This window comes from Uranotaenia lowii, chromosome 2 (genome assembly GCF_029784155.1).
Source record: "Uranotaenia lowii strain MFRU-FL chromosome 2, ASM2978415v1, whole genome shotgun sequence".
NCBI lineage: Eukaryota > Metazoa > Arthropoda > Insecta > Diptera > Culicidae > Uranotaenia > Uranotaenia lowii.
In genome coordinates, this window is record NC_073692.1 from 205,429,625 (window position 1) to 205,454,474 (window position 24,850).

The 24,850-nt window shown below is 34.8% G+C and overlaps 1 protein-coding gene across 1 annotated transcript in view; it reads left to right on the top strand.

Annotated features, from left to right (window-relative positions):
* The first annotated feature begins 1,211 nt into the window (after positions 1–1,211).
* LOC129746923 (non-lysosomal glucosylceramidase) overlaps positions 1,212–24,850 on the top strand; it is a 65,346-nt gene continuing 41,707 nt past the window's right edge. Inside the window, exon 1 of the mRNA XM_055740865.1 lies at positions 1,212–1,783. Within this exon, the coding sequence (XP_055596840.1) occupies positions 1,617–1,783 (167 nt within the window). The 5' untranslated portion in view covers positions 1,212–1,616. The remainder of the gene's footprint in view (positions 1,784–24,850) is intronic.

Sequence of the window (24,850 nt, forward strand, 5' to 3'; positions counted from 1 at the left end):
TTAGATTCAAGATTAAAAAACAACAGCCATCTGAAAGATTCAAAATTAATGTTGAATATTCCGATCTAACGTTTTCATCTATTTAAAATAATTTTAATAATTGAAATTTAGTTTATTTTGATTTCAATATTTTCATCCTGATAACAATTATAAATTTAAATACATAAATTAAGTTTTAATTTAAAGTCTTCCATATTTCATTCATTCGCACGTTCATATTGCCATACAGTTTTCGTTCAGTGAAAACAAAAACTCGTTCTTCATCCATTGGACCATTTTGCAGTCGAAGCAGCATAGAATCTAACCACAAAAACATGAGTTCTGTGGTTTGTCAGTCAACCATCAACATCCAACTTCTGCATTTCTCAAAACCATATCCAAAACTTTCTCATCAAGAACTGGTACGTATACCCAAGAATATATTATGAACGAGGTATTATCAATACCAACTAGAACTTCTAAAATAATTTAGAAGCAAGGTTTTTCTTATTGAATTTATTTATTGAATTTAAATGGTTTAAAATCTTGAAAAGAAAACTAAAAATTGATCTATATCTGTTTAAAGCTGACTTTACACATCCGTAAAAAAAACTGTGAAAACAAAACACATTTTTTTTAAATTTTACTTTCAACGCAAGAAAGGCGTTCGAACCTTTGATACAAGGAAATCGTACTCAGTTGATAAAAGCTTTGAGTGATAGCGCATATTCCGAAGCTTTCAAGCTCGACGCACAAATATATTCACCGATGCATGGAGTGAAACTTTTCACCTCACCGAAGCTTGCACGGTTTATTGCAAACAAGTTGTTTGAGACATGCTAGAGTTGGAGACCGAATTTCCTTATCTGCACTGTGCTTCTTTCTCATGGCAAGTTAAATCATTGAGAGTTCAATAGTCTCTGGATATTTCTCTTTTGTATCATGTTTGTTTTTATTTTTTTTATGGTGTCTGTTTTCTGTTTTCTGTTTTCTAATTTCTGTTTTTTTTTGTTTTCTGTTTTCAGTTTTCTGTTTTTTGTTTTGCTAATTTTAATTATTTTCATATTTTTTTACGAGCCATGAATAAACATTATTTAGGTTACACGAGTAGCCCATAGTTCTGACTTCTTAGTGAGCTTTCAAAGTTCGTCAGCCGGTCCTCTGAAAAGCTTGAATTCATTCAATGTTCAGTTCACTCGCATTCGGCTGTTTCTGTCAGTCTTCGGTGAACTGTCGTCGTGTCTGGTTGGGTTTTTGGTTTCGTGCGTGCTCCCGGTCGCGCTTATTGGTGTTTTTCACTCTTGCTAGTCTAGTACAAATTTTGATGGTGGGTTTGGCTGGGTGGTGCAGTTCTAAAAGCATATCTCCAGCAGCATAAGCGAGAAAACAACTAACCCGGAAAATTGCCTGGATGGATTCGCTGCTGTGATAAGGAAGTGGAAAGTTGTCAAATCGAATTAGATTCATTTTGTGGTGCTTGAAAAGTTTGGAAAGGTGCCCTTTTGTGTCCCGGAGGCCAATCGGTGTGGTTGAAAAATTTGGCAGTATTAATAGATTATTAGATTGGGCTACTGGTGGTGGGTGTTTCTTTTTTATTGCGAAAAAGTGTGCTGAAGAAAAGAGATCTGCTATCAAAAATGGATGGCGATAGTGCTCAATCGTTCTGTGACTACAAACAACAAGTGTCAGCGGTTCCCCAATACGGGCTCAAGCTCAAGTTTAACCATGTCTATCCGGAGAGCAGGAACCAGAATCTGAAGCCTTCTCTTCGTCAGCTATGGCCAATCATTCCGATGGCATTCAGGTAAGATAAGCCCTTTAGCCTTTGCAGCTGTTTTTTTTCGTGTGAGATGACGTGCGTTCAGACAGAGTTTCTTTTATTTTACCACGGACTCATCCCGCTATCGACTTTCACTTTCTGATGATCTTAGTTTAACATCGATTATGCATTCTCAAGTTGGAGTTGGTAAAATTCTCACATCAGCTCCCATAAGCCCAAAATATGCTTCCTGCCAAAACCAACATTAGCCTGGAGACACAAAGTCTGTGATATTGAACAATTATCCCCCTTCCTCATATTTGAGAGAGGGCTGACTGCCCCCATATCTTCCCACCCAACTAGCAAGCATATACGGTACGCGGAGTGTTCACTGCACGGGAAGACCGGTGTTTATGAAATTGATCCTTTCATACTTGATCGACAACAGTTTGATTGTTTTCGTATTGTTTATTGTTTTATCTTCTGATCTTATACGCATTATTTTTAGTTCAAATACAGTTGACAGAACAGTCAAACTGTCAAATCATTTTTAGCAATAAAGCAATAAATGAGGAATATTAAACTGGCAACATTTTCTAATGTTCAATATCATTATCAATATCATCCTAAATTTCTTTTGAGGAAAAAAACTACCTCAATATTCATGACAGTTTTAGTTCCCTTTTTTTTAAATCGGAAAGTATAAAGAAGGCACTGGCGGTTGACGTGTAAAAAATAGAACGAGTTTCAGTAGTTTCAAGACTACACAAAACATTTTTTTAAAGATCACTCTAATGGCCTGAGCCAATTACTAAAAGAAGACGGTACACTCACCTGTACATCTGTAAAAACATAGAATCTGATGATGAAAAATCATTTCCTAGATTCAGTAGTCGTTAGTTCAAACGTAAATGGTAGGGAATTTGAAACTTGCATCATTTAAGTCTCCTGGATGGGTGGAATATTTCCAGTGCTCATTCGAAAAGTGAGGATGTGATTTCAATCTTAATCAAACTTTTTCAGGCAAGTATGATGCTAGCACATATTCCTTCCTGTTGGCAGAAAGTAAAGGTTATTTTTATACCAAAAGTAAGCAAACGTAACAATAATAATCCTAAAGCATAAGCCTGACCTCAATTCTTCTCAAAATTATGGAAAAACTTGTATTTTTCACATGAAAGCAACATATCCCATTAATAAAACCTCTGAGCAAAAATTTGCATACCAAGCTAATAAATGAACTAGCAAACTGACAAAAGTTGAAAAATCATTTGAGGTAAAGGAAATAGCTCTTGCGGGCTTTCTAGATATTGAAAGAGCGTTTGATAACGCCTCACATAATTAGATTAAAACAGCGATAATATCCCGTGAATTCGATGAAAGTGTAATAAAGTGGATTCAGGCAATGCTGATCAATCGAAGAATTACAGCCAACCTGGGAGCACATCATTGACAGTGAAAACAACAAAAAGCTGTCCCCAAGGTGGAGAGTACTATCGCCTATGTTGTTGGTATGCATCTCTTTAAAAACTTGTCTGCAATAGGTTTTGAAGATCTAAATATAATTCCATTTACAATAAAAGGAAAGGTTAATATAAAAGAATTAACCTTAAGTAATCAAGCCTTATTACTAGCAACTCAAGTAAAGTTACTTGGTATAATACTTGACAAAATGCACGCACATTTAGAACATTCTCTCTCATATCGTTTTGGGTATGCAACAAGACTTTTGGAAAATCATGGGGATTAAAGCCGGATATGATATCATGGATTTATACAGCAGTATCGAGACCCAGATTATCCTATGCTGCTTTTGTTTGGTGGTCCAAAACTGTACCAAAAACAACACAGAAGCATCTACCTAAACTACAAAGAGTAGCATGTCTTTCAATAACAGGAGCGTCAAAATTGATTCCTTTATCTGCAATGGAGGCATTGCCACACTTTTTGCCTCTACCTGAGTTTGTGCAGATAAAGGCAGCTTTGAGGCTAAAACGAAATACTTCATTACAAACTTGAGAACTCAAAGGGCACATAAAAATATTAAATAGGTTCAAAACAAATGATTTACTAACGTCCGTTCAAGACTGGATGGTATAAAATCAAATTTTTATTCAAGTTTCGAAGTTATTGATACGGATAGATCAACCAGGGCACAGGGTAGCCTTACAACTAGAATAGGATCTTTATTTTTTTTCACTGATGGCTCAAAGAAGAATAACATTGCTGGTGCCAGAATTTGTGGCCCAGGGTAAACATCTCGATTCCAATAAGATGTTGGCCAACAGTTCTTGCTTCAAACAGAGTTCCTTGCAATTTACTCTTGCGTGGAAGTCTGTTTGAAGAGGATGTATAGAAACGCTAATATATGCATATTTTCAGACAGTCAAGCAGCGTTACATGCTCTAAAACATGGGTGGCCAAACTACGGCCCGCGGGCCACATGTGGCCCGCGTCTGTCTTTTTGTGGCCCGCGAAGCTTTTATCAGAATTTAAATGTTTTTCTTCAACGTCGTTTAAAAAAACGACTATTTCAAGCAAAAGAGACACATTATCATATTCTTTAAATTTTAGATTGTTTGCACTTTGCAATAACGTACAATGTAATAAATATTTGTTATTTAGTTACTTCATACCAGTGATATATAAAGTGGCCTCCACTAAAGCTCGGATATCTCAGTACACTAAAATGATAATGGGAAAGTAAAAAATTATAAATGTTTATTTTGAGCTGGAAATTTACCGTATTTCACAAGATCAATCACAAGATTTTCACAAAACATAAATTTAGTATTTTGATTCCATTGAAACAAATCAAACAGGAGATCAGAAGCTCAAAATAATTGAAATCTAGTTTGTAAAATTATCACATTATATTGCAATCACACCATTATCAGAGTTATATTGGTACAAAACTTTTACTTTTTAAATTGGAATTTGAATTCTACATTTTCGAAACTTTGATTACCAATACAAATTATTCATCTTGTTAAAATTGACTTAAATATATACAAACTCTGCACATTATTTGTACTAAACTTCAAAAGAAAAGGTAACATTTTTTAAATTAATTCGAAATGATATATCTTAGTATTGGTAATTAATGTGCTTTGTTCTTGTTAGAAAATTCATTTTCTCTCCAAATTTGTGGTGAACAACAGGCTCCACCAAAGACAATTTGACAAGCGAGATGGCTGATATAAAGTTTTCCTCAGCTTGTGGTGTTTTTTGTCTGTAAGTTCACAAAAAGTGAAGAGAGAAAACAATTTGGAGAACATAAATAAGCGGCCTAATAAGTGATTAGACAGACTCTGCAATAAAATTTTTCTGTTGGGTCATTTTTTTCTAAATTTCAACTTGAATTGATTTGGTACTTTCATATTACGGATAATTTTTAATAGTTATTCGCTTTTTCTTATTTTTTTTTTTTGAAAAAGTTACAATGAAAATGATAAGTTAATACAAAATCACATTATTTTTATCCTTTTTATGAACAGCTTTCCCATATATCGATTTGAAATTTCACCTTATTGGAAATAAAAAAAAACGATAACTAAAATTTTAAATTATTATTTAGGTACGAGCAAATTTTGAAGTTTTTTCAAGGAACAAGACAAGAACGTTACACGGAAGAGCTCTTTTTATATTATTTTTTATTATTATAATTAAAGAGCGTAAGAAAATTTAAACTGAAATGCCAAAAGCTAATGAATGGAATTTCGTTTGAACAATCCTGTTCTGCAGAGTGTTTTTTTCAGTTTAATAAACAAATTTTTACCATGATTTGATTTTTAAAATGTGAAAACCATGAAATTGACCTAATTTTCACTAACAAAACTATTTGAACCTTATGGGATGAATAAGCCCAGAAAGTTTAAAATCCCTAAAAAGGCTATGTGAGTGAAGTATTGTTGAGGAAACTAAATTTAATCCATAACCCATGTATTGAGCCCAGGCTTGTAAGGGGGCATCCATAAATTACGTAACGCTCCTAGGGGGGGGAAGGAGTAATCTCAAGCGTTACGAATTGTGACATAGGGGAGGGGGGGAGGTATGCTCATAGTTACGTAACGATAATTTTCCTTAAAAATTTCAGTTTACTTAATCGCAGCTATTTTGATGTCATGCCATTTTCGTAGAATGATAAACATACCAAAATCTGCTTAAAATTTGTAGGCTTCAACATGATTGAAACTGGTTTTACACCTTTCTCCTTTAAAGATTCTAAAATAGACTCCGACAAATGCGGATTGAATATCCGTGAAATAACCGTTGGAAAACCGAATATTAGGTTCATTTACTCCCAAGAACTCAGTTCAACCTTAAGACGGAAATTTTACTATTCTTTTCTCAATAGATTTAAAAAAAATGCAATTTTGATTATTCTGAAATTCTGACAAATATTACTAAGTGGAATATATTTTGCATAACAAGTTATACTCCTTAAACAAACTAAAGTAAACAAGGTAGATCATCAGTGAACAAGCACAGAGCAACTCGGCTTAAGACAATCAATTTATTTTATCAAAGAGTTATCATCATTGACTACTAAGAAGTGATTTGGATAGATATAAATTCCGTTTTGTAAAACGTAAAAAAAATTATGTTAAAATCTTTTTTTGATCTTTGAAAATCAGTATTTAAAAACAAGAGAAGAGGGGGGGGGGGGGGTAATTATCAGCGTTACGTAATTTTCGAAGGGGAGTACGTCGTAGCGTTACGATTTGTTACATACGGGGGGGAGGGGGTCAAAAAATTACATTTTTTGCGTTACGTAATTTATGGATGCCGCCTAAGTGGTCACCATCGTTTGAATTTTTCCGGAGACAACACCCACACATCATTCGTGACAATCGTGGAGAGCGCAATCGTTTGATCGGAGAGCAAAAAAATGTCAAATGAAATGTTGATCTTTGTGGTGGTTAGTCGTTCGACTTTCATCCCTCTTGCGTAGATGATCGAGATAATCATTCCACATTGTTCGACCAACACATCCAAACATCACCCGGCCCGGCACTGCAGAGTGGCGAATTTTTTTTCAACAGGAGGGAGGGAATAGAAAAGATTGCATTTGCTTATTGAGTCTGTAAGTTCTGCTGCGTGAAAGAGGTAGGCGATGTCGTAAACTGTCGGGAATTATGGTCGTTTGACCATCAAATTATCCCTCTCGTGTACCAAGACACGAAATTTCGTTCGACAATCGCACAAAGAAGAATGAATGTCGTTTCGTTTGATGGTAGTCGACTGTTCGGCAAGTTTTCGGTCGCATTCGTTTGATGGCACGAACAATGATACTGATAAAAGCAGGCTGTGCGACTGTCAGAGAAAATGTCGATGGTTTACAAGTCAATTGAGCCTGAATTGGATGGTATAATCTTGTCTGTTAGTTCGTAGAAGTGTATTAAACACATTTAAATTTCTGTTTTGATCAAATAAAGAAGAACTAATTAAAATCTTTACTGAATTTCGAAAATCTTTCTGCCACAATCTGTTATAAAAACATGTAAAAAAAAATATTTTGCTCAACTTAAACTTAAGGTAACCCACTGAAATTCATTTGCATTAAAAACTGAAGGAAACTTTGTTGTGTGGCCCGCAAGCAAGTCTCAGTACTAAAATTTGGCCCGCCTGTTGAAAATCTTGGCCACCCCTGCTCTAAAAGATCCAGTGTGCAGCTCAAAACTAGTATGGGATTGTATTATCGCTTTAAATCAATTATCAATACTAAACATATCGACCATTTATTTAAAGCGTTAATACAATCCCATACTAGTTTTGAGCTGCACATTGGAGGTTTTAGGTTGGTAGGCACAATTTTCCCGTTTGTTTGGATAACGTGCCGCTTTCAAGCCTAACCCTTTTCCGATAATAATGAATGTGCCGGTTCTGTATAACTGAAGAAGAAACTGCGGAGCACTTGATATGCGACTGTTGATATCTTAAGACACATCGACCAAAAGTTCTTGGTAAGCGAAGATGAAGGCCAGTAAGGCGGCGAGATTCATAAGAAACAAATGGTTTTATTAATTTATTTATTTGATGTCTTTGATATACAGAACCATACAGACATATCTTAAACTAAACAGGATTTATGTTCTAAGACTGCGAATACTATTTATAAACACATATTTGGATTGACTAAAATTAAAAAGGTTAGACACTTCATTAAAAACACGACAACAATTATGCATAGGGTGATTTTGGGAAAAAACTGTGCGACTAGATGGAATCCACAAAAAGTTCTGTTGACGGAGACGTCTCACTGGAGCATGAATGTGGATGCGTTTTAGCAGTAGATGACAGTCAATGTTTTTCATCAACAAATCAAAAACAAACATTCTTTGGATATATATTCGTCTGCGTCGCAGAGTCTCAAGACTAATTAGATTGCATCTTTCGGCATACGGTGGCAGTCAAACGGCATCGTTCCACGGCAGTCGACGGAGTGCAAATCGTAGGAATTTCTTCAATACCCTTTCTAGTCTTTCAGTGTGTACTGTTCGATGAAGCGCCCAAACTACCAACGCTACGCATCAAGGCGCAATAAACCGCTTTAATACTATATGTACGGACGAAGGATTCCGTTGTTAATGTCCCACGAATTGGGTCCCAAACGGTGTCGAAGAATCAATCCATACATCCTCAAACTCAACAGTTTTTTTACGAATAAAGCCAGAAATGGCAAAGGCTTTTGCGATTGTGGCGGCTATGTGTTCTGAAAAACTTAGTTTCTGATAAAAAATAACTCCGAGATCTTTAATCGGAACTATTCGTTCCATTTCTGCTGTGTCCATTTTGTAGGCAAAATGGAGTGGAGTTCTAGCTCTACAGATATTTATATATCAGCATTTACTGGCATTAGCTTCCATCCCATGAGACTTGCACCAGTCCAAAAGTGTCGAGATGTCGGCTTGAAGTGCTACAAAGTCCACTGATGATTCGATGATCCGATAAATCTTAAGGGCATCTGCGTACATCAATTTAGAGGATTGCTGTAAACAAGCCAGATCGTTAACAAAAAGGATAAAGGTTAATGGTCCTATGTGGCTGCCCTGGGGAACACCGTAAGGGACGTCAAATGGCTGAGATTTGATTCGTCGTAGACTCACAAAAGCTCGTCGGTTTGTCAACTAGGAGTACAGCCGTTTTGTAGACCATGACGGAAAGCCGTAGCGTTCTATTTTCATGATTGCGATTTCATGTGGAACTTTATCAAATGCTTTTGAGAAATCTATGTAAATGGCATCAACTTGTTGCTTTTTGCTGATAGCAGTATGGAGTGTTGCAGAGTAGCTCTCCAGATTCGAAACTGTTGATCTTATTTTCATGAAACCATGTTTGGGTTCGATTATTATTGGTTTAGCAGCGTTGTGAAGTCTCTCGTAGATAATTGACTCAAACACCTTTGACCAGCAACAGAGAATCGAAATAGGTCGCCACGCTATGACTGCTTCCCGATTTGTGTATTGGTGTTATAGTGGCCGTCTTCCAAATGCTATGGAAAACACCTTCGTTAAGTGACCGATTGAAGATGATTGGCAGTGGTCCGGCAAGTGATTCCGCTAAGCCCAGTATAAGACATGGCGAAATCCATTTGACGGATCGATAGTTTTCAGAGCTGTCAAGACTTCATGCTGGGTTAGAAGCGGCTGAGGAAGGTTGATGTCAAAAGCATGCAATGTTTCGAAGATTTCGTTGGTGGCAGGTGGCATTTGTATTGAATAAACGCTCTTAAAAAATCTGCAAAAAGGTTTGCAGACTCAAAGGCAGTTTCAAAGAAGCGCCCGTCAAGTGATATTCGCGATGAATAGCTGCTTGTACGACGTCAAGACTTGATAAATTTCCAGAATTCAGAAGGGATGCTTTTCACTTTCCTCTCCATATCATTGATGTATCTCCTGAAAATAGTGTTGCCTAACGCTGAGTAATCAGCTTCCGTTGATGCTAAATCGGCTTTGTGTGCTGCTGTTTTATTCAAGAAGCATCGTTTGCGTATCTTGCATAGTCTGTTTCTTAAACGACGATAGTCGGCAACCCACCAAGGTTGCTTGTACGACTGATGTTGGGAAGGTCGTTTCTTTGGAGTGTGAAGCGAAAATTTTCTTAGCAGCTGTTCGTAGATTATCGAGACAGCTTCATCGGGATAGAGGCTGCCAATAAACTGTGACCAATCTATAGATGCTAGTGCTTCTATTACGAGGCGAAAATTACATCTTCTGAAATCGAGATCGAGGCGATATTAGTCTTCGATTACAGCATTTTCTTCAAAGCAATAAAGTAAGAGTAAATCAACATGCGGTCGGTGATGGCAGTCAGTTGGCAAGATGGAATTCGAGGACCCACAATCTCGGCTATTTCTGGTCTTTTCGTAATGATCAAGGCAGCAACTCTACCGTTTGCGTTTTCTCTTGAACACATTTGAGATAGCCCAGCAGCTAGAGTCGTCTCGACAATTGTCAACTCTGATTCGGTAGATGCGTTCATAGGAAGATACCCGTTCGTGGTTTCATCAAAGCTTCACGTAAGATTCGGAAGATTATGGTCTCCAGCAACGATAACAACATCATTTTCGGACGTTATTTTTTTCATAATTCCTTCAATGGCTGTGTAGTGTGTCCCATATGTAGATACGTCAGTATTAGGACGGAAATAAGCACAGCAGAGATACACATTTCTTCGGTGCTGTTTGGTTTTCACGAGTACTTGCTCGTACAGTACAGCATTCCAAACTGGAATTACGTCTCCATTTTGACTACAATCAAGGATGACTGTACGACGTGATCAGACAAATATTGAATTGGGTTATTCCACAATACATCAAATAAATTGGTCACAGTGGCTTAGCTCATAAAAAAAGGGTTCAGAGTAAAACAACTAACCCTAGTTCAACAGAAAATTTTATCAATTTTTTAATCATACATTCAAAGTTATTCACAAAAGACAGTGCTGTATTTTTCGAAGACTTGGATCAAATCAACGAATTCCAGGACTCTCTTCTGTTGGTGTTCGTTGATTTCGAAAAAGCATTCAACCGACTTAACCATGAACACATCTGGGTCGCACTTAGACGTAGAGGAGTTGCAGAGAAACTAGTCCAATTCATTGAATCACAATACGAGGCATTTTCGTGCAAGGTCCAGCACGACGTTGTCTTGTCTGATCCAATCTCGGTAACTATTGGAGTGAGATAAGAACGTATTATATCACCGCTACTCTATTTCATCGTAATGGATGAGATCTTGATTGGATCAATTGACTGTAGATCAAATCGAAGATTGTCCTGCCTTCAACAATGGAGCAACTAAACGACCTTCACCTGGCACACGATATTGTTTTGCTCGTCCAAAGACAACAAGATGTGCAGAGCAAACTCTACAACCTCACTGAAAGCTCAAAGGCAGCAGGTCTCAAAGCCAATGTCGGAAAAACCAAGTCGGTGGAGATCAACCTAGAAAATCCTTCCAGTTTCATGGTATCTCGGCAGCAATTCGAAAAAGTGGAGTGCTTCTAGTATCTAGGTAGCCAGATATCGCCTGATGGTGGTACCAAGAAAAACATCAAAACCCGGATCAGAAAGGCCCGATTTGCGTTTGTGAGTCTCCGAAACATCAAACGTCTTTTATCACGGCCTTATGCGCCGGAGAATCGACGCGAGATCATTAAGTTGAGTAGGTTATTTCCGACACATTCTTAAGCAGTCCACACTCTTTATAAGAAACCTGTACGTTTACGATTTTCGAAAAAAGTGAAAAATAAAATTCAACAATAGCTAATTGATCGAATACAACAATCAATGAATAATATTATTTTAATCAAATAAAGCAAATGAACACATATAAAATCTGTTTGGCTCGGTGAGAACCTCACTCACTGCTTTTCGCTGATTATTTTTATCAGTATCATCAAATCAAAACACTAACGCTCAGTGAAATGGAGTGTAAGTGCTCACATGTCTCATCAAAACAGGAACATTAAATACTAATTAATTTCTACTCTTTAATATTTGAACCAATTTGCCACCAAGAACTTTTTCCACATAATTCAATTTTTCCGTGTCGGAAGAAAGTATGTGATTACTTTTTCCGCCGGGCTCAACACGCCGCCACTAGCTAGCCAAGCATATACTAGAACGGCAAAGGGACGGACGCGGGCTGTCGTCGTCTGGTGACGCTAAAAATAGCGATTTTGACCGTAGTATTTTTTTTTTGTTATTACTTTTATTGTCGATGTCCCATCTTAGGGCTGGGCGTGGATGGTTTTTCTCAACTCCCAACTAAGAAGAAGTTGGGTCGGTTCGTGCCCATAGGTCTACATCGTATGAGAGGGGTTGAGACGCCCTCTAGAGAAGAGCGCTAAGAGGCATGTCAAGGTGCGCCTATTTTACCTACAAGTGCCACTCCAGACTGCCACTGTAATGCAACAACGAGACAACTTTTGCGTTACAAGTTGCGGCTCACGTGGAATTTAGCGTTAAGCGATTCATGAATAAGGAGGTAACGTTTTGAGAGGTTATAAAAAAGTCAGACGTTTATTTTAGAGGGTTCTGGAGTGCAAACAATTGACTTGCATCGTACATAGTTGTTGTCAACATTTTTCTCTAAAATGATTTATGTATATTTGTAATGGAAATAAAACTACTTAAAGTTTTGGGATGATATAAAAAACGAGAGTCCGCAAAGAACTAAGCTGCCACACCTCTGGAAATAGAAAATTTCAGCAAGACAGAATTCGACTGAAAACGAAAGCCCCCGAGTTTGTATGCTGCACACGTGTATCGATTTTCATTTTGCCTTCGAGACATTTTTTTCTGTTTTACACATTGCAAAACTATAACAGCGATGATGGAAGCAATTCGCTCCATCTGATAATTTAAATCTACAGGTTGATTTTCCTTTTCTCAGGTTCAGATGTGCTTAATTTTCCGGAACAAATCAACCGAAGAACTCGTACTTCATAATACCGATAAAACAAGTCATAATTCGTTACACTACAAGGTCGAAAAATTACTACTAGCTAGTACATCGTAATATTTCATGTTTGAATCATATACGCTTAGCGAGCAGCTGAAATTAACGCCAACTCAATAACATCCATGTAAAAAAATCGACGTACGTCTTTGTAGGTTGTATTGAAGCATAACGTCGTTCTAATTGATGCACAATTGCAACATATAGGTATTGATTAACACATTTACTCCGTAGGTCGTTTAAAGTTTTTAAAAGCAATAAACTAGTTATAACACTAATCAATAACCGATGAAGGACATAATTTGTATTAGAATAAACATGCTTTTCATTAAGTGACGTCACCTTTTTTAATTGATGTCTTTTTTATGTAGATACGTTGTATATCTGATTATTTACAAGTGTCTTGATTAATCATAAAATTGAACTCTCTACGGAATTTAAAACAACCCTTGATTCATTTGCAAAAGTAATACCTACATCCGCTTTGAAACTTGTTTCTTGAATAAGTGTACCTCAACAGTAAACTGCAATCATTCCAGCATCTTATTGTTCGTCAATTATGGTGCTCTCAACTTTTCCTGAATTGCGAGCGCATAAGTCAACGGAAGGAGGGAAAAAAGTCAACAATGCATGCCGTTATGTTTGTATCCTTTTGCGGACAAAGGATATCGCTTTCCCTCGTCTGTCAACAGTTTTTTTTTATTAGAACTGAAAAAATATGTTTTTCTCTCGATTCCCCACCAGGGCTCTTGAAGTAAAAACATTGCGAATAAGGGGAAAAGTAACATTTCTATCACCCAAAGAACTGTTTCGGCTGTTTATTTTCTTTTTGTGAGATTATAGGATTTACCTCTATTTTTGTTGTTTTTCTTAAACTTTATTAAAACTCAGAATTAAATTAGGATTTCTCTCATGAGTTTTCAGTTTAATTCTGGAACTTCCACTTTTTATATTCCAGAACTTTTAATACTGTATTTTAATATTTGAGGAAGGGGTGGCGGGTGATTTTACAAATTTTCGGAAATCGAACAATAAAAAGAACTTAAATATCTAGTGCAAAAACGATTATTTGGAAAGAGGGGAGAGAGGTGCAGCACACTGACCCTTCTCCTTCAATTTGATCTCATTGAACTAAATCCGAGGTACCGTAATCCGGGGTAATATTGATTACTTTTTTCAATATTTTTCGATTATTTTGCCTGTTAACGGGAATGTGGCATGTTTGGTATTTTTTAAACCAGTACTGGACTCCTATGAACGTAAAACATGGTTGCAGAAATTTATTGGACTAGTTTAAATTTGATTCAAAAATCGATTTCGTCACTGTTCAGGAATTGATGCTTTGGGGTTACATTGATCAGCCTCCATTTTGACGGTTTTAACAAGTTTTCTTGATCATAAAGGATACAAATCACCTTCATAATATTTACAAATGCTAGTTTACCAATTTTATCTTGCTTGTAAAATTTTTCTTTGAAAAACATTTATGATTGAAAAAAGTACTATTATGTTGCATACATTTAGGGGCAAAAATTATTACAATTGCTAAATAGTTTGAGCTAAAAAATACAAATGAAATTTTACCTTAACACATTCCTCTAGGCCTTCCCACTGTTTCCATTTTCATTTTTTCTTCAAAGTTAACCATTTGATAGGGTTTCTATCCATTTGTGAAATACAGGCTTACTTTTGGAAAATGTTCTTATTTTTTAAATATCAAAAATTAATAACTAAAAGACTGTAAAAATAACACTTTAACCATACATATACAAAGAAAAAACGTAGTTCTTTCACATTCAACAACCCGTTTGCTTCTAAATGCGTTTTGGTTTCATCAGGAGAGCTGTTTGTTTGCAAGCCTTGGAAAAAGTAGATATTTTAAAGTTTTTAATTACATTTTTACTTACAGAAAAATGTCAAATACAAACCAAATTTTGTCTATTTGATACTCAATTCATGGGCTTTCGAACGTAGAAAGCAGTTTTCAAAAATTTAAACTATAGACTGCGTATGCGTAGTATGAATGAAAAAAATATAGGGGAGAATGGAGATACTTGATCCCCATTTCATATTTTTATCGTATCTTTATGGGAAAATTTAGCAACTCGCCGTCTTTTGCATTTTCTGATAACCTGTAATTTTAAGTTTATATGCTCCAAAAGTTTTAAAGTTACATGAAATCGAAGATGAACTAGAAGCATTTTCGTGAGACTAAAAAAATTGTTATATTTTTTAAGTTACAGGCGACTTGATCTTTAACCCTTCATTTCATGATTTTTTTTTATTTTTTCCTAAAAACCATTTTACACAGTCAGAAATGATGTGTTCATTAAGAAAAAAATTTCAATAAAATACGATTTTTCACTTTTCCATACATTAATTGTTGCAAATTTGTTACTTTATGAAACGAAAATAACGAAGATAAAAGGTCCGGTGACTATTTTTTGCCATATAAGTTCTCATTTCACAGTTTTTGAGTACCAGACAAAGAGAATTCAAAATTTTTGTCAAATACTCTAGAATCATTGCATACTTGAAGGCGCAATTTTCTAGTTTTTTTTTATAAACCTCTGTTTATTTTAGTCCTTTAAAACAGATAATTATTGGATAAACATTGGTAATTGTGAAGATATTAGTAATACCCATAACATACATTTTGGAAACTTCTTCTTAAAAAAAATGAGAGTAGACTATCCCGATCAGGAGGGAAAAACTAAATTATATCAAGATGAGATATTTTGATACTAATTTTTTCATATCTAAATGAGTTATTATTCAGTACTCGTAGGATGTTAAAATATCTCAAATTATATCAAAAAATCTATACGATCATAGCTAAATTATATCAATTTCAGATATACTCCTTTCAAGATTATATCTCGTTCAGATAGCATAGTTTGATATTGGGCAGAACAAAACCTATCAAAATTATAACTTATCAAGATATGAGTGCATCGAGAAAAATTAGTAGTGGAATGTCAATTAACCGTATTATTTGCTAAAACCATGCTCCATTTTTGGTTTCCCAAAATTTGAATCCAATTTTAAGGATCTGTTGAGCGAAACTCATTAATGTACGGTTTGGGCCGTTGACTTCGATGTCCGTGTTTCAGAAAAAGTTGTATATATATCAAAATAAGATATAATCATTTTATTTTGGGACAACCCGAAAAAATTCTTTATCATTGAAAATTATCTCAACCCCATTCAAGCCTGTCAATCAGAATAAGATATAATTCAGATTGGGGAAACTTAAAATATAAATTTTTCACTTCTTAATTATAACTGAATCAGATGTAAATATCTTGGTGAGATACGTTTGAGTTATTATTTTGATATGCTCTCCTGATCGGGATTACATTGAAAATATAGCATTATGAAGTTCATTTTATACTCTAACGATTGACATATTGGAATAAATATTTTTATTGAACTTTTTTCATGTGAGAAACATTTTAAAGTGATAAAAAAGGATCTTCAAATTACATTTTCTTAAAATTTTCAAACAAAGTTCAATTACTCGAAAAATAAAATTTTTAAAATTTGTTGAGATAACTGCATTATTGATTTGTTCTATTTGGCACATTTTTTCTAGAAAATTTGATATTCGTAAGACAATCCTGTTTCGAGATATAGCGCAGGAATTAAGTATCCCCAGGGATCCAAAATCCTCATTCTCCCCTACATGTTGTTAAATAAAATAACATTTTATGAAACTTTTCAATTATCTGTTTTTTTTCAAAGCTTATTCATTTCAGCGAGAGATTAACACAAAGAAATTTTTAATGATTCTCATTTTGCAACTATGTACATATGTATACGTTCGTTTAAAAAATATTTTATATCAGTTTTGAAAATAATAGCTATGAATTTAAAACTGATTTTAAAACTCCGATATTTTTTATTATTCTGTTATATTTTTCTGAATAGTCATTCGGAAGCGAAATCGTGTTGTTTTAATTTATCCTGAAATTCATTTCTCGTTATCGAATAATTTTATTTCTAAAAAGTTTAGAACTCTGATATAAAATTATGAAATAGAATTCTGAACTCTGGAGATTTTTAAGCTCTTCTTTTATTGGTTTGCTATTGAATTTCAAGCTCTAAAACTTTAGTTAATCTGAAACAAATGAAATGAACTTCAACCGTTTCGTTTCGAAAAGTAAACAATTTGCTATAAAGAATGCATAATTAAAGCGAAAAATTGTTTTTTTTTTTCATTTCTTGAAGGACACATTATTCCCGACATTTTTGAACAATTTTTAGGAAACAATTGAAAAATCATAAAATGAAAGATCAATTACTGATAGCACAATGCAAAAAAAATCAAATTTTTTAGAAGTGCAAAAAATTTTAGAGTTGATTTTGACTGATTCGGGAGTGCTGAAGCCAAATATGTTTATAGTTGTAACAGTTCTTGATATTGCGATTAAAGGCTAAAAAAACGCTCTTCAGTGTTGTCAGAAAATTAAATTTTCTTAAATTGACATTTCATTTTTTTCTAAGGCATTACACCTCTAGGATATCTGAGCTAAATCTGGATTCTTAATTAAATGAAGGATAGTGAAAAGGTACATAAATTTCATGATATAATTCATTTCAACTTACTTGAGTTTCATGTCTATTTTTTTAACGATGGCTGATTGTGAATTTAAAATCTGGGTTATGATACTAAAATAAAAATTCTATTCTGTTTTTTTAATCCTATATTTCTTTTACATCTGAAATGAAAGTTTGTTACAATATTTTGAATTGGATATTGACTTCATGATTTTTGAAAATATTATTAACTTAAAAAATATTTAAACTTTAAAAAAATGGCGGCTAGGATATTTTTTTTTAAATACTTGGTTTGTTTGGCCCAAAATTATTTGTAAGGTACACCAGAGAAATTAAAGGCAAGTGCAAACAAAGCTCTTTTTCTCCATTTAAAAAGATTCCAAAATAAACATGTTCACCAGAAATTTTTTTTTATTGTGGTGAGAAAATGGCCTTGTTTGGGCTCACTCTCGTATTAGCATGTTCCTGGAAATATCTTTTACCAGTTTTTAAAACTTTACTCGTTTGATCTGTGCTAATTTTGATTAATCGGAAAGTTAGTTGGTGAAAAATGAGAGCTAGGGGCCTTTGTGTTTTGGACATTTTTACTACTTCTGAGCAGTGATGGCAAATTTCGCCCGTCACGCTTGACCCGACTAGTTTTGTTTCATCAAACGACCGGCACTGTTCTCAATTGACGGAGCCTCACTACTCGCATGACGGATAAAGCACGACAACAATCAACATTTCTCCATCATCGACTGGCGAAGCTCCTACACATTGTCAAAATTTCTCCTGAGACTGACTGGCAAATCTCTTCACACTTCGATCGGCTGCTGACGGCAGGTACAACTAATTGAACGACTTGCTGGCAGAGAGCAACAATAGCATTAAAAAACTGAAAACGAGCTTGCTGGCAGGAGCAACAATAATAATAAATGCGTTCCTTTTTCGTCATCGGTCGGTTGAATGCGATTGCTTGACTAGGTTATTATTTTAGCTTCAAATGAATGGGGAATGAATGACTGGCAAACGAAGTGACTGGTCGTTAAGTAACAGTCAATTGAGTTTGACGGACCAAGAGGCTCAACAGTCACAGTCATTTGACTAATGACGTTGACTGATGCCAACCCTGCTTCTGAGACTCTTAAATTAAATGCATCTTCTTTTAAAATTGTCTAACAACTTTTATTGTATTAAAAAATAGAATGAGGATTTGAGATGCTTTTTGTCTAAATCGGGACTTGCAATTAAAAGTGTATCATTAAATTCAGAACTGAAGTTTATTTAAAAACTAGCTGATCCCATACGAACTCCGTTTCGCTTTCAACTTGGAAGATGTCATAAACAGTTTGTATGAAAGTCAATTGCCAAGCATTTTCCAGATTCATTGTTAAGTAATAATTGCCTAAATATTGGATGATCACTTCGTTTGTCGTCTGCTACTAAATTTGAAATCAGGAATAAAAAACCACGTGTATAAATTTCGACTAAATCATTGCATAACAACGCAATTATTGCCAAAAAGCTAAACCCCTTTCGGGGGCTCTTATAAAAACTTTGATATTTGAAACCGATTGCTCTTCCCTCAAAACTCCCGTGTGTAAATTTTCAAAGCAATCCATTGTATAATAACGTAAATATTGATAAAAATAGTGAAAAATTAATTTATTTGGACGACCCCTTTCGTCGACTCTGGCAAAATATTTGACATCTGAGATCTATTGTCCGTCCCTGAAAACTATCGTGTGCAAATTTTCATCCCAATCCGATGTCAAATAACGACGATATTGCAAAAATATTGAAAGGTTTATATGGACGACCCCCTTTGCCGGCCCCTTACACTGAATTTAATACCTGAAATCCATTGCTCATCTCTCAAAACTCTCGTGTACCAATTTTCGTCTGAATCCGATGTATAATAACGACAATATCGCATCAACAGTGAATAGTTTATATGGACGACCCCTTTGACCGACCCCTGATTTTAGTTTGGATAAGTGAAATCAGTTGTTTGTCGCTAATAACTCCTATGTGCAAATTTGCATCCCAATCCGATGTATAAAAACGTCAATATCACTAAGATATAGAAAATTTAATATGGACGACCCCTTTTGCCGGCCCCTTACACTGAATTTGATACCTCAAATCGATTGCACGTCACTCAAAACTATCGTGTACCAATTTTCATCTGAATACGATGTATAATAACGTCAATATCGCGAAAACAGCGAACAATTAATATGGACGATCCCTTTGGTTGACCCCTTACACAAAATTTGTCACCTGAAATCGATTGCTCGTCTTTCAAAACACTCGTGTGCAAATTTTCAACACGATCCGACGAAAAGTAACGTCAATATCGCGAAAACAATATTTGTCTTCTATGGACGACCCCCTTCAGAAGGGGTCATTCGAAAATCTGAAAACATTTTTCATCCTTCCTGGTCGTAATGAGCATCCATGCCAAATTTCAAACAAACAAACAAACAAACATACAGAAATTGCTTTTTATATATATAGATTATCACGAAAAAATGTCAATTTCTTCTTTTGTCATCCCCCTCCCCCCTTCAAAATTTCCAAAAAAAAACCGGAGGGAAAATAAATAATGTGTGAAGTATTTTATGGAAATTTTGGAAAATTTATCAAACATCCGAAAGATTACAAGAGCACAAATCAAATTGTTGAAAATGGTAGTTTTATCACAGAGAACAGACGTACAAGCTCGAAAAAAAACTTAACAAAAGAGTATAAAATTTCAAATGCTATCACCAAAAATACGTTAGAAATTGACTACAAACAGTGCCATCTATTGCGCCGTTAAAAAGTTACAAATCAACTTTGAAATGCCCAGTTTTCGAAAAGGCGTAACCGTATATGAACTCACAAAAAATCAATCCAATAATGTCGCAGTAAAATGGTCGGCTTTAATTTATTGCTAAATAAATGAAATCAGAACTTCTTTCAACTGGGAGAAATTTCAATTTCTTTATTTTTGCACTACTATGACAGTTAAGATAACTAACAGCTTTGGTATAAGTTTTCGCACTTCTTGAACAGTAATTCATGTAAGAAAATGCATCACCTATGGCCAGTCAAATACAAGAACATTCTTGACGATCAGTCTCACCCAGCAGTACTGATTCTAGGCATCTCAAAGCGGGTTACTTCCACATATCACTTTAGCATTCAGCTGTCTTAAATTTTGTAATTCTAACAAATTTGATGAAAAAAGATAATAACTTTAATGATTTTTTTGTTCATGCAACATGATGAACGTATTACGAAACTTCAATAGCGATTTTCTTGAAGCATGCTAAGCTACTCATACGATCTATAGAAAACTGTCTGAAACTTAGTCATTTTTTCTTAGATTTGTTTTGACAGTTCTCTTTGGTGTGTCAGCCAAAAAACAAAAATTGGCTCAAAAAGGGTGCTAGAATTTTTACACAAGTTTCGTGGGCTAGCTTTTACGTCTGTCCTCTGTGGTTTTATCAACTTTTGTGTGCTTTATTTTATTGAACTTTTCGATAAAAAATAACTTGACTTATGGGTTTTGTGCAATGATAAAGAATGAAATTTTATTGCATACAATCTTTCATGCAATCTATTCCAATTTTTTCATTTTTTTGCATTATTTTTTTATTGTCCCTCCCTCCCCTTGCGTTGATCCAACACCGAATGACAAAAGAAGGATTTGATATTTGTTCCGGCCTTATGTTTAACAGGCAATGATATACTTTTAAGGAAAAATAATTGAAAAAAGGCTTTTGCATCTCTATGTTATACATGTCTGTTTTGAATTTGTTTCTTTATGAAAAAAATAATCAAAAATTGAATTTCATTACCCATCCAAAGATATAATCATTATTTCAACTTACTTTTTGCGCAGAATTTTTCAAAATATGTAAATTTATCATTCCATTAACTATTTGACAAGCTTTTTTCAAAAGCTACATCTACGATCAAGCTTCAAAACATGAGAAAACTGGAAATTGAGCTCTTTTTTAAATTACAATTTAGGTAGCGTTCGAAATTCTTGGTCCATGTGTTTGTCGATCTAAAATATCTATTGACAGTTAGGTCTTAAACTAACCACACAGATCTGGAGTTGTTTTGTTAGAAAAAAAAAATCATATGTAAGGTAGAAAAGAAGACACCAAAAATCAATTTTTTTACCACAGTTTACGTGTGTGGATGACGTTTTGGAAGCAACTTAGTACACGCAGGTGTCCTTTTGAAATAAAATCTGCTTCTGTTTGCATTCAAAATGTGACATTATTTTTCCCAACGATTTTTTTCCAAAAGAATTTTTCATTCTTTTTTACTTTCAGAAATTGTGAAAAAATGTTTTCGTTGGTGAAAGTTTTTGACTCGATTATCCGTCGGATTCGATTATCTGCCCGAAAAAAAAATGAGGGGAACGCAGAATCGAGTCCGATCTGTATTTAGCTCTGTCCATGAAATCATTAAAATATTACAATAATTATCTGCCAGAACTCTCAATTTTATGTGTATTTATTCATTGATTTTTTAGGGCTTCTCTAAGAAACTGTGTTATGCAGAAATGTAACTTGTTTTCAAAATTTTCTAGATAATTTTTAAAACAAACTGCTCCAATTGTAGGTGAGCCACTTGTTTTCTTTGTTCTATAACAGCTTTATTATGAAAGATAAAATGGAAAAGTTAAATGGTGTGTTTTTCTTTACATTTTCAACGTATCATTTGAAAATTTTATAAAGGCTTGTGATATATTATTAGCCCAGTTGGCGAGTCTGTTGTCTCCTGAGCCGATGTCCGCGAGTTCGAGCCCAAGAGTAAACATCGAACACAGTTGTACCGGATAAGTTTTTCAATAACGATCCGCCAACTGCAACGTTGATAAAGTCGCGAATGCCATAATGATGGTAAAACGACTATAATCGAAACAAAAAAAATTGAAATTTTATACATGTTTTATACAGTTTATTTCCCCGACTTGTAATTGTTTAAAAAAAGTTTTAATTAATTTAAAAAATGGTGGGGAATTATGGGCCACCCAATCCAAAATGACCAAATAATAAAAAGTTTATGAGTTGACCCAAAAATGTAATTTCTTTATACAGCTATTTTAAAGTAATATTCAGGTGAGGAAATAAAAAAAGAGGGTTATGTGTATGACCGAATAGATTCAGAAACCTAACTCACGTACGTTTTGGCATAATTCCTCATATAGGACTTCTATTCGTTTAAACAGCATTGAAAAAAATTGTCAGAATATTTTTCATAACACTTTATTTGGCAATAGAAAACTTTACAGAAAGGAGTTTAAAGAGCGGAGTATTTTAAGTTATGAATAAGCAGAAAAACACCAAAATATAGGTGGCCCAAAATACCCCACATTATGTGGCCCTTGATTCCCCACAAGCTATAATTTGCAATTTAGTTGCGTTTGAGTGACTTATTGATGATTCATAATAAAATACTTTTCCATGTGAAAGACCAAGACAAAATTAGGATCATAAGCTTATGAGCATATTTTGTTATGAAGCTTAGGTTTCCCACCGATGTAATTTGTGGATTCTTATTCAATTATGTAAGTACAAATTTTTTAGCTTGTTACATTAACAACAACAACAACAGCATATGTTTACGCGACGACGATGACAGTTGGATTGAGATTTTTATCTCAACATACATCCAAGATATTCAGAGTGGCCCACCTTTCCTCATAGCCCATGATACCCTACTCTCCCTTACCGTTAACGGAAGATAAAAATTTGTTTATCAAGAAATTCATTTATGTTTATTTTTACAATGGAAAATTTGGCTTTCCTATAGAAATTTCCAAAAAATTAAATCTTGTTGCGCCAATTCTGGACTGAAAAACATTAATCTTAAAATCGAATACTTCAAGGTAAAATATTTTTGTACCGTTACCGTCGTTGTAGAACAGTTTTTGTAGAATCGGAACAAAGCTAATTTAGATGATAGTGGCCTACCTTCGTTTCTGAATTTTTCAAAACTAGTCTTTGGAGCATCTAGGGACAAAAGGTTGTTGCTTGAACCTAAAAAGTAACGTCCTTTCATGTTTCCCCTATTGACTACTAGGACGTAGCCGGCGCCGTTAATGATCTTTTGCAAAGGGAGAGCATGAGTTTTGTGCATTGTGAATGATCTGCTAGTACCATGCACCATTCTTTTGGCCCTTGCACAAAATTAATGGCCTGGATCAATCACGGAGTAGCAACCATTGTCGAAGTAGAACTTGTGCTGCCTATAGCCAAACCAGCGATCATGGAATTGGAAACGCGTTGGTGAGTAAAGCCAAATAAAATATGATGTTGAAGTATTTTTTTAACCTGTTGTATAAGAATATCAACACGGCATTTCCAGTTCAATGATTTAAAGTGGATATGAGTAGTCAACCAAGCTAAGCTAAGCTAAACGGAAAAAAGTTAATTTACTTCAAACGCTTCTTTATGCAAAAAAAATCTCCATTGTAAAGGCAACTAAATCCGACGAGAAATCCGCATAGCAGGTATGGTTGAACATAACTATTAGCGGAGTTAGAAGCAAAAATGTGTACCGCTTAAGGTTGTACGAGTTTTGATGCCTGTTTGATGAATTAAAGGTTGATTTAGCAAGCGTAATCGTTCAATCGCATCGGATCACAAGTGGTGAAAATTTCCTTAATTATCAAACCAACTTTCGATGATGATTCAAATCAAATAAGAAAAAAAAACCACAACTAGCGAATAGTGTCAAGCATGTACATGGATTTCAAATCATTTATCAAAAAATTAAGTTTAAAACAATTGAAGATATGTGAACGGTAACAGCCCGGCCCTATAGCGGGAAGAACCATAAATAATTTCGCTTTTCCAGACAAGTGGTTTTAAAGGCACCCCGCAGAATTTTCCCAGCAGCAGAAAGCAGATTGCAAAAATCAATTCACCGGCAAAGAAAAGCAGAAAAAAGACCAACATCAAAATAAACATCCTATGAATGATTCAACGGCAGCACGCTCCAGTGCGTCTACCATTGATTCAGTGCCACTATATACTAGGCCAATCTTAGAGGAGCTGCCTGATTTGGGGGTGTCTTCTTTCTTTCTTACTTAGATATTGGCGGTCCAAGGTCAGGAAAGTGGTTTAAGAGTTATAAACGATCGCGCACCCATGTTATAATACGCCAAATTTAGCTGCATTTTGGACATCTGTGTTTTAGATCATCCAGTGGATGGCTATTCGATACGCACGAGCTAAACTCGAGAGGGATGGCTTCTGCAATACTGGCGTGGTTTTTTTTATTTGATTTAATGCTCAAGAGATGACGTTTGGGTGGAATATCTATCAAGTATGAAAACAGATGCAGTCTGTTTTGATTAATGACCAGATATTACCATTTGCTTGTTTGGTGATGATATTATTTAGTTAAAAATTCAATCAATTTTAGCTTTTCGGTCAAAGCATTATATACAATGAAGCCTGAGAGGACTTTTAAATTTTTTTTTAAATAAAATAAAATACGATTTTCTCTATTTCAATTTTTTATGGAATAATGGTTTAAAAAATTGGGTTAACGGTTATATACATATGTAAGTTCTCGATAAAATCATATT